This window comes from Mixophyes fleayi, chromosome 11 (genome assembly GCF_038048845.1).
Source record: "Mixophyes fleayi isolate aMixFle1 chromosome 11, aMixFle1.hap1, whole genome shotgun sequence".
In the NCBI taxonomy this organism is placed as follows: Eukaryota; Metazoa; Chordata; class Amphibia; order Anura; family Limnodynastidae; genus Mixophyes; species Mixophyes fleayi.
The window spans coordinates 97,527,728-97,539,419 of record NC_134412.1 but is presented as its reverse complement, the minus strand read 5'-3'; the positions used below and the strand labels follow the sequence as shown (position 1 = coordinate 97,539,419).

At 42.3% G+C, this 11,692-nt stretch overlaps 1 protein-coding gene across 1 annotated transcript in view; it reads right to left on the bottom strand.

Annotated features, from left to right (window-relative positions):
* Positions 1-335: 335 nt before the first annotated feature.
* The window catches only part of ST14 (ST14 transmembrane serine protease matriptase), a 36,035-nt gene continuing 24,678 nt past the window's right edge, over positions 336-11,692 (bottom strand). Inside the window, exons 10-19 of the mRNA XM_075190555.1 lie at positions 11,559-11,668; positions 10,741-10,871; positions 10,048-10,152; positions 9,705-9,815; positions 9,506-9,619; positions 7,823-7,951; positions 6,865-7,051; positions 4,361-4,638; positions 3,495-3,631; positions 336-2,967 (exon numbers count right to left, since the gene is read on the bottom strand). Coding sequence (XP_075046656.1) covers positions 2,806-2,967; positions 3,495-3,631; positions 4,361-4,638; positions 6,865-7,051; positions 7,823-7,951; positions 9,506-9,619; positions 9,705-9,815; positions 10,048-10,152; positions 10,741-10,871; positions 11,559-11,668 — 1,464 coding nt within the window. The 3' untranslated portion in view covers positions 336-2,805. The remainder of the gene's footprint in view (positions 2,968-3,494; positions 3,632-4,360; positions 4,639-6,864; positions 7,052-7,822; positions 7,952-9,505; positions 9,620-9,704; positions 9,816-10,047; positions 10,153-10,740; positions 10,872-11,558; positions 11,669-11,692) is intronic.

Sequence of the window (11,692 nt, the reverse complement as noted above, 5' to 3'; positions counted from 1 at the left end):
TTCCTAAGCAGTGAGCAGAGAGCACACGATGTTTCCTGCAACTCAGTCATGTCTGAAGCATTGGTGCGAGTGTAGGGGACTCACTTAAGTAAGGACCCTTAATGTTGAGACATATGTAGATCTCATTCCTAGTATGGCAGAAAGGGTTGTACAAGTCCCTGAACAGCAGAGGAAGAATGAATGAATGAATAAGAGAGAGAATAATACACAGATACATCCATTCCAAAATCTCTTGTGCTGACCAGCAAACACCCCCCTCAGCCTGGTCGCTTCATGGAGGAGAAACATCAAGAAATGGAACAGAGTGGTCAGAACACAAGAACACAGACACCATCTATGACACAATCTGACATTTTATTTCATAAAACAATTTATAATACAAACAAAACAAACATTTAAATTTCCACAAATCTAACCATAAACTTCCTATGTATCCAGTATCACCTCGTGAAGGGGGATTCGTACCCAATAAACCAGATGTGTGGCTGGCATGACCATACTCAAGTGATAATACCCGTTTCTGTGGCGCGAGACCTACTTTAGCATCAAGAAGCTGCCTGTAACATTAGGATGTTCCCAGAACATGGGAGAGGGTCCGTCCATCAGCCGAGGGGGGTCATGTGGGGGCTTGTACAGTCTGTGGGGTAGTGGCCCATGTTCTCCATAAAACACCCCAAAGACACAACCCTGAGTCATTAAATAAGAGTCATTCTGAAACATCTCTCTCATATTTAAAACCAGAACAGCATATACAAATGTACGTTACTCAAGATCTGGCTTTCCTGTAAAGTGCCCTGATCATCTGGAGGCAGCCATTTGTGGGCATAGCCAATATTCACAATAACGCATAATTAGAGGTGTGAACTGGTGCGCAGGTAACGGGTACTGTAACCCATAACAATATGTAAACTACTATAAAAACAACTGCTTGGTCGCCATATGTTCCTGCACCATTTACCTGTACAGTACCTGTACAGTAGATTTTATTGCTGCCCCCAATGTATTGTTAGGAGTCTGGTTCCATCATTATATCACTGGCAAAAATAAGAATTGCTTTCTATAAACACGAGAAATCCAAACCAACCGGAGTTGGACCCTGTAGAAGGGGCAGTCACACAGCGAACTGAACGGTAATGGGTTTCACAACGTTCCATTTATATCTCCTTTTGGGAGTTGAAATGAATTCTGTGTTCTCAGATCGTCATTCAAAGTTATGAGTAACTGAGACCAGGACACGTTTCTGCTCTATATTCTGGCCGTCATTTATGGTTACTTTAGCTGGCATAGGAGCTATTAAAGAAATACAATCTTGTGAGGGCGCAACAGAAAGTAACCTTTAAATTATTCACACAGGGCAACAATTCTGTGCATTAAAGGGGTGCAAAGCTCCCAAACGTTTTGCGATCAAGGGACTGAACAGCAGCGGGCGTACCTAGCGCATGCCGTGACTGGCAGGGACACTGGTCACCATTTGGGTACATTACCATCCTTTCCCAGCTGGTAGACCCATGTCACTTCTTTTTCTTAACTAAAAAAAAAATATTCCTAACATAAGGCGCATTTTGGCAACGCCAATCTCACGCCGGTATGAACATGAGATAAGAATGATTACAATCCGTAACAGCGCATAGAGCAGCAGTTGTTACTCTACAACACATTCAACACACCTCATGGACAAACTGCAGCTCGCCAGCTGTAGGGGAACTACATGTGCCAGCATGCCATGTCGGTCACAGCCTGTACTAGCTATTTAAAAAACTCTGGTGGACGCATCCTACAAGTTGAATGTAGTAAAATAATAATCCAATAAAACATCTGGATTTCTGTGACCGATGCTGTCATCATCGCTAATCTTCAACTACTTTTATTTCTAAACGTAAAACAAAAGTGACTATTGAGGCAACGGAAACGTCAGCCATACACAGCAACACACTCTGCATGAAACATTCACCACAACAACGCTGGATGGTTTAATAGATAAAGTTATTTGTTAAAATCTACGTTTTGCCAAGAGACGATCACACATAAAACATTCATTATTAGGCTGACACAAAATAGTGAATAGGTTAAAAGGACTCGGAGTGTATGTTACAAATGGTATTATAAACACAATACAAAAGAAAAACATTGCCAGTTAAAAGCCAGAGGTGAAGTGGTTAATTAAAAATACAAAAAAAACTCATTGTGTTTATTCTGCACATTCAAACATAGAAAATTTGTTAAAAACAACTCAAAACAAAAAACTGAGGCTCAATCTATGTGGCGACAGTACAGCAACTTGAATCTCTGTCATTAATTGCTGCCACTCTGCTTAATTCCAGTAAGTAACCGCCATCTTTGTTGTGGCAAGCAGTTCCGCCATTTTGGAGTGCTTGTGGACCAGTCTACCAAGGGCGAAATCCGCAGCACCAGAACCATGGCCATCGACTCCATTTTCTTCTATAAAGTTCCAAACAACCGTTTTTATTCCCCCATTAGATGTATGATTATTGCTCAACATGAATAAATGTCACTGTTCACCAGAAAATGGAAAATCAACACAGCGTCACAGTTGTCCCGACTTTTCTTATAGATCCCTACATTGCTGGGAGACCGGGTAACAAGCAGCTTGAGGTAAGCCATTCTTCAATTAGTGCCATTAAACGAATGAAGCATCTCTAATGGTCTCACACAATAGTCAGAGAGGGATCTCTTAAAAACGTATTAAAAAAATATTCCAAAATATATTTGTCTTTCCTTTATATATATAAAAAAAAAAAAAAAAGGTGCTGGCTACAACCTTAAGACCGCAAATCCGTTATAACCTTACAAGCCTGTTTTCTCTTTTATCCAGTCCCTCATCGCCGAGACCTTTGTGTATACACCAGGCTTATTCCGCCGGGCGCACCCTTCCCCCCAGCTAACAATTCCAGCCAGGTACACCTTCCCGTTGGTTTCCACGCTGGACAGAGGACCCCCAGAGTCCCCCTGCAAGAGCAAAGAACACAAGAGGGTTAAATATTATATATACACACACACATCACAAGTTATTATAATAATACATGTATACACATAAACAGATTTAATCAGATTATCTATAGATTATACAGGAGAGTTGAAAAAAGGATCTAAAAAACAACAACTCATGTTGCCTACAAGTTTAATACTAAACTTGGAGTTAAATTGATCAGTCTTTAAAATGCATTATTATATATGTTATATTACATACTAGAATATTAAATTGATATTTCCCTCTCCAAATTCATAAAAGTAGTCTTTTCTGCGCCCTCACATCCCACAGAGGCACGAAACCTGCGCTGACAGTCTGGGGCTCGTTTCCAGAAACGGAAGCCCGATTTCTAATCTACTATGCAAAATATGTGATATTACTCCGAAACCTCCTTGAGGTAACTTGGTTTTGAATGTGTAAAGTCTACACGTCTTCTCGAAAATATTTTTTCTTCGTCAGCGGTTTCTGAAACTTGAATAAAACAGGTAGTAAAGTGAGCGCTCACCTGACAAGCATCAATACCACCACTGACATACCCAGCACAAATCATGCGAACAGTCAGCTGGTCTTCTAGAAGTTTATTACACTCGGTCTGATTAATGACCCGGATTTCAGCTTTCTGCAGAACCTGCGCTCCAGTACCTGCCAGGTAAATGAACAAAGATTGAGATTTAATGGATCGGTGCATATCTCTTCTTCCCAACAGCCCTTATAACTCCTGCCTCTACGGTGTTAAACCCAACAATTTATGGCACATATTCCGACAGCTCTGATCTCACCAATACACAGCTCAAATGCTCACATTTAATTCAAATTACTGAGGGCAGCAGATATACACACATTTAAAGACCATGTTGTGCGAAATCCCATTGCTGCACCAATACTCCAACAGACACTTATAAATGTGCTCATTTTCTACCTCCAAGAGTATTACCCCTACTGCAATTCCCTGGCACAGGGACCTGTGGACCTTGCTTAAAACATTGTCCATTCAGATAAGTTATGAGCCACAATACATATAAAAGGAGATAGTGGATATGTGAATGAATGGATACTATGAGCTCTAACTACACACAGCGCCAATTCCCGAAACATCACAGCTCAGCAGCGCTAGCTAAACTCCGTACTCAGTCTGTGTGTCTATAATCACTACTGACTATCATAATGTTCCAAATATGTTTGTAATCAACTTGATAAATAAGATCCCTTCAATATAGGATCACACCAGGTGCAGGAGTTCAAACCAGTTTACAAAGAGGGATATTCTCAAAGTGGGGAATGGAAATGTTAACTCTTCCCAGTGACCGATTCTAGATTCTGTAGAATGCCCACAACCAATACAGATTTGGAAGATATATAGCAAATGCTCACCTCCTTCAGCCAAGGCCCCCCATCCAGTCACCCATATGGATTTCCCTACTGGGAAGATGTGTGTTTTCTCAGGAATGCAGATGGGCTGGATTAAGTCAGTGTAGGACACAGGAGACTCCAGCTCCAACATGGCAATATCATTGTCATACGTGAAATCGTTAAACCCTCTGTTTGCATCAATCCTCTTAATCTTCTTCTTGACAACGTCTTTGCTGGTGGTCCGTGCGGCCTGATCGTGCAGACCGAGATAAGCCGTCCACACATTGGGGTCAGAATATCTGTAATAAAACTCCACATATAAGCAACAGGTCTGGAGTCCTAGAACACACCACTAATGTTTATATGGTTATAACGACCCTGTAAATGTACTATTATGTAAGAGGTACAACGTCCTATCATTCACACCAGGCATGCTGCTATATTACATCTGTCCGTCTTTTATTCCGGTTTGTGATAGACATGTGCACCTGGTATAAGCAGGGGTCATTGCAAAGGAGTCACTTGGAGATGCAGAAAATACCTGGTATGGTAATTGTGTTGTCGATATGTACTAAAATCCTATTGTGTCTTCCTACATTTATATAGCACGTGTACCGCACCCTATATCGTAGATCATGTGATACAATGTACCTCCATCCATTTCTGTATCCACATGCAAATGTTGAAATACCTTAAGTAAAGGATATGCAAAATAAAAACACCTGCATCTGGCACACTAAGTGACTATTAACCATCTGCAACAGCAGTGGTGAACTACTTAACTGCATCCATTTTATAAGGATTACTTAAAGCCAGATTTAGACCTTTGCATGAAAACAGAATTCCACACTGAAATCTGATCAGCTCGCTGTCTGTTCTCTCATTGCTTGTAATGGTGGGTGCTTCTCTATGTTGCATCATTCTGGAAAAGGAAGGGTCTTCGACTTGTACGAATGGCTGGCTAGTTTGCCGATAGCGGGGAGAACAATTACTCAATCCCACTTTTTAATAATGCTGCAAAAGTGCCTATATGCATCTCTCCAGCCAGTGTAGAGGGGAGATAGAGAGGAAGGGGGGCACCAGAAAATAGAGGGAGAGGGGGCTTGGGAAGGGGGTTGCTGAAGAAAAGGGGGGGAGGGGGATATTACATTCAGAAATCCCCATAAGTTATATATTAATTAAAGGACCTTATGGTTTCAGCTACCATTTATTTTATTAGTATTTGCACACTATTGAGCGCTCTCCTTTTGCGATCCATTAGGATAATTAATTTAAATCTGCAGAATATATTAACACATAAATAAAGGTAATCTAAGGGGGGTATTCAATTCACAGCGAGATCCCCGGAAAACGAGCGCTTGAAAAATATTACCGTTAATACGGTAATATGCGCGTTAATACGGTAATTTACTCGCTGGATTTCCGCTCGCAGGTCAGGGAGCTGCGAGCTAAAAGTCAGCGAGTAATTACCGTCTTAACGGTAATATTTTTTGAGCGCTCGTTTTCCGGGGATCTCGCTGTGAATTGAATACCCCCCTAAATGTGAAACATACAGCATTAAGCTGTTTATTTAAAATGTTATAGGCAAGAGGGCATGTGAGAAAAGCTGGTGGACAGTGGGGGACATATCAGTGTGTAACAGGTGAGTGATTGGTTTTGTTTTTTTGTTCTGAAATCTAACATTTGGATCCTCCCCTGTAGATATTCTGTGTTTGCTCTTGGGCAGCAGTGAAGTCTGGACAGCATTCTGCACCTGGACATCAGTGCGCCTGGACATCAGTGCGCCTGGACATCAGTGCGCCTGGACATCAGTGCGCCTGGACATCAGTGCGCCTGGACATCAGTGCGCCTGGACATCAGTGCGCCTGGACATCAGTGCACCTGGACTGCATCCTTGACCGCCAGCCAGGAGGAGGTAGGAGTTACTATTTTTATTTTACAAGTGTGTGAGGGGCAAGCAAGTGGGATTTATGGTGAGATAGGCGGAAGGCTGAAGCTTTGCCTAGGCCACCAAGAAACCCTGCAGCCTGGTATGTATAGAAAAAGGTGCTGTAGGGAGAAGGAAAAATAAAATGCAATATAAAAGTGAGGTTTGTTTTTTGTTGCATTATTTAAGATTTATCATTTATAATAAAGTACCGCTGGGTTAAGAAACACTTTATATATATATATTTTTTTTTTTTAAACATTATGGTTTTATACGTTTTCCTGGCGCTGCAGGTGCTTTGCACCACAAGGGAAATGATCAGGGTGGACATAAGACCATGTATGATACATAGGTTTGTGCCAATGCTTCATGTTGCACTGCACCAGCGACGCCACATCAGCGTCCAACAATATCGTGCATGGAGCCCACAGCAGGTGGGCCTGTGTGCTGTAAATGCCAGGTTCCTTCCGCATCAAAGGGCATTCATAGATGCCTCCGTATCAGATCCATCCAGTTATACTGAGTGCAGAACCATGATGGTATCTCTAACAGAATCACAGAGCGAGAATCCAGAGAGAGTATGGAATGGGTTCTGTACCGTAATCCTGGGACGTCCTGGAAGCAGTGAGCCGCGGACAGTAAAATAGTTGGCGAGACCAGAGACGCTCCGCACGTGTGTCCATCTTTTGCCGTGTGCAGGCTGACCTGCCACGGCCACTCCCCTTCGTCTGCGTTCACACCGCCCACAATCCGGGTTTTCCTGCTATACGGACGTTTCCCACAGTCTTAGAGAAAGGAGACAAAGAACAGGAATTTATATAGAAATCTACAGGTCTAACGTTCGTATCGGGGCAGAGACATCCCATTGTCTCCCCTGAGAATAGCTTCAATTACAGGGACCCAAACATGGTATTTACTTCTATTCGTACAGGATAGTCTGTGCATCTTCATATAGATAAAAATTCGGTCTCCTAAAATAATAATTTTTCATGTGAACATAAAAACTGACAATATTTTCACATTTATCATCCTGTACTAGGTAAGAAAACATGGAGGCTCGAGTTCCTCTAATGCAGCGATAGGGAACCCGATACACATCAGGGACGTCTTCTAACCTTAATAAGGCCGCACATTGTGCTTCATTTAAGTAAGAAGTTAAAATAGTATATTTAAATAAATGAAAGAAGCAGCTATCTGTAATAACATATCAGCAGACTTTATAAGCAAGTTAGTGGCCTAACCATAAATTAAACGTTGTAGAACTCTGCCCCCCCCCCCCCCCCCCCCTCCAAACCTTCCACAGTTCCACCCCTGTAATGAACACAATGACCCCATAATGTCCAAGTGCTGTTTGGTTTCATTTCCAGGGCACATCCGGGGCAGCAGATGTCTATATACACAGCGGTAACCTTCCGGTAACATCTTGGGCCGTATTAGTAACTATTTATACTCCCTCTATCCTTAGTATCCTGCACAATATGCTGGATCTGTATGAATGTTAGTGAATTAGCTGCCGGGCTCAGGGATATCGATAGATAATAAAGAAGATTACTTACTACATGTAGCAGCGTTCTCGTCCGAGCCATCGGCACAATCATTAACGCCGTCACACAGCGGGTTGAGCTTGGTGATACACTGTCCACTCTGACACTTGTACGTGAACTCTGTACAGCTGGTGACGACGACTGGAACAAAGAACAGCACCGATTATTAAAATACATAATATACGTTTATAATCCGTCTTAATAATAACAACTTAACACACAGGCCCGAACCGGTGCCGTATAGTGAAGAAAGCATTATAAAGAGAGAATTACATACACTATAATGTCATTATTTCTGCATATACAGAATATGTGTAACGGTCTTTGTGAAGCTCTGGCATTGAATTGTTTCTCTCCAATATGGTGTCACAAGATTCTTCAATTCTAAGAGGATGCCCATTAAACTAAACAGAGTTAACTGACGGTCTGTAGACCTCACACAGTATAGCTGGGTACACATCTATGTATTTATCAGGCAGATCACACGATAAACCACCGTTTGGCTAGATATTGTATTTGTGTGTACGCTCCCACGATCAGGTTTGATTGTCCCAAAACACATCGCACCTGTTGATTCGGTTTTCTAAACGGTCTAAAAATCACGATCAACGATGGAACAATGTCGAGAAAATGTGGCAGTGTGTACGCACTCACGACCGGCAGTGTAGGCAGATTTATGTAGAGTGTGCGGAGTCAGGATGTTTTCAGCAGATGGTTATGGGATGAAGCGCACAGATCTGACGGTAAATCGTGTACGTATGAATCGGCTGCTCATCGGGACTTTCAGTCGTTGGTGAAATCGTGTACCCAGCTTACGGGAGGATACGGTAGTAATGACATAATATGATCAAGTAACATACAATTGTCTCCTTGCTATTCTGTGAAATAGTGTAGAATAGTTTTCTACGGATATGAACAGAAGCCACCATTAAAATTATGGATTATCCATCCTTCTTTACACGGGTCACGGGGAGATTTAGGGTACAGTGGTCACTACTTAGTAAGAATCTGCTTTAAGTCATAAAGAACTCCCAGCTAATAGCCAGTATAACACCAGACTTTCACACAGAACCAGCAGGAGACTGTTAATAACAAGGAATTGTGGACATATGCAAATTGTTACCCTTTTACTTTGTATATTTTATAACCAGTCTGATTACCTGCAGCCATAAGACTGCTTTAATTCATGTAGGAAGATAAACTGTACGTAACACTGTGTATATATGTTGTGCGTATTGTTCTGGGCAGGGCCCCCCATTTTCTTAAGATCCTCAAAGAGGTCTAATCCAGAAAAGGTTAAAAACTGCTTTAATGTAGATTATAAGGATATTGGAAGTCCCCCAGGTTGTGCGGATAACACAATGACAGGACATCTACATAATAACAACGTTACTATGGACTAAGCGAAGACTAAACAAAGGTTCAAGTTCAATCTCTCCTTCATTATCCCAGCCCCAATTCACAAGACGACAGATGTATCTAACGGAGACTAAAACTCCTTCTCAACTCTGAAGATCACCAATGAGACGTTTATCTTCTGGATTAACATTACCCCCATATAACAATGTCTCTTCCATCGTACATCATACATGGTAGCTGGGCCTGTAGGTTATATTCTGTTTCCCATGTAACAGTCAGAACTTTCCACCAGAATACTTTGCTTTTGCACCTCACCAGACATTGAGCATCACTCACCTTCATCACACTGCGACTCATCCGTACCATCACCGCAGTTGTCAGTCTTATCGCACTTCTGCGCCTCCGGGTAACATTTACCATTCCTACATTTTAAGAATTTGTCTGGACACTCTGGGGAATAGATGGAATAACTATTATAATACGGGAAGGGTCACAGGTCCACAGCCAGCATTGCCACCGATCCGAGAACACTTACTGCATTCTGACTCATCCGTGCCGTCTCCACAGTCGTTGACCCCATCGCACAGGAAAAAACGGGGCTTGCAGACCTGACTGGTTTTACAACGGAACTGTATATCAGAGCAGACTGGAGAGAGATAAGGAGATTTACTTTAAACGTCCAAATTATTATATGAATTCTAATTTGAACCTTTCCAGGAAATACCCCCAATGTAACACCTGGAACCAAACCCCTTAACCTGCGGCCATCTGTAAGGGAACTGCAACCGGGCTCATCCCTCACAGTAATGCCTCAGGACTCGGATGTATTTACTAAGGCTGTGAGATCTTCACCAGGATGACCTATCATTTATACTCACCGCATGCTGTTTCGTCGCTGGAATCTCCGCAGTCATTCCAGCCATCGCACCGCTTCTCCTGGTCTATGCATCGACCACTCTTACAGGTGTACTGGTCAGGACAGGCTGCAGGAAACAAAGAAATCCGGACCATTAACGTTCTAGATCACACTGTGTAAAACTCATCCCAGGAACCATCTCTCGTGAACAAGTAATCACCTGTCTGTCCATAGGTGCACAAGTCCCACCCAGTTGTACCATGTGACTCATTATAATGTATTAGGCTGTGTACTAATAGCCCTTTCTATGCCACATGTTAAATACATACAGGTCCTGTGAAATCACTGATCTCTGTGGCAAGTATGTGTGTATCTTCCCACGGTCATTGCAGTGTTCAATATGAATAATCTATAATTCACATGATGTGTGTGGGCTGAATGGGGCTCAGGTGCAATGTACCACAGACATACAAAGTGCCGGAGAGTCATCAAAGCCATTTCCTGTCAATAAAAAATGAGCAACAGCGGCACTGGATACCAGCAGGAGAGTGTAAGCTTCACTGCCCAAAGTACCAGCAAGATACCGGTCCTCGCGGAACCTTCACGTTATGTAACTGGTGCAATACACCTAACGGATGACCGGACTGGTTTATATGGTGGTGTCATTGCCAGCGCTCTTTCTATGTTCTCATGATACATATGTGCTTCTACTTACGGTTCTTTGGCTCGTAGGACACGTATCTCGCCATGAAGCCGGTGTCTGTATAAGACTGGTCGGAACGAAACTTCACCACAATTTTGCTACTGTTGTTGGAAACAACAAACGAAGATTTTTCCCCACAGTATCTGTGAGACAGAGAAATCGGAGCTTAGGTTTAGGTAATAAACATGTAGGAACAGAGACATGACCAGGACCGGTTCACAGGGGACTTACAGGGGTGACGACATGGGACCAGTTTACTAAAATGCTTAGAAGGAATTATTTGTGAAGTAAATTTTTTACCTTCCACAGACAGACTTTATATTACTCTAATTCTGAGACTCCATAATGAACATGGGTCTGAGGTCTGACACAGACCCGCTGAGCTCACCCCTAGTGGCGAGTCTGAGATATGCACCCAGTTAACGTGTATGTACATCTTCATTTGGCATTAAGGATTATTCAACTTAATAAAATGACTACATTACTGTGCCCCCTATCTGTACTGTTTATAGATTTAGAATTGTGTTTAGTTCCATGTACTTTACATAACTGCATTAAATGTTTTACTCAATTATAGGACAGGAAGAGGTGATGATGTAACGGACTGATGTACAACAATGTAATAAGACAATGGAGAGAAACGTACAAGGGAGGGGATTCTACTAGTGACCCCTACAGGTAAACACCCTGCATTACACACCGACATGTAGGGCTGATAGTCACACAGACAACGTGGAATAGACGTCTCAGCACAACAAGGGGATCTGGTTATCCGTTACCTGCATTTACAGAGCTTATAACATTTATCATTATTACATAATTATTCTGACCTTTTATTATTAATTTCCACATAGTCATTGGGGCAAGTGGTGGTGGGTACTCCGGGTTCAAAGAGGTAGAACATGAGGAACTGGAGCTTCACAAACTTATCCCCAGGAACCTGCAAAAAGCCACAATAAGCACA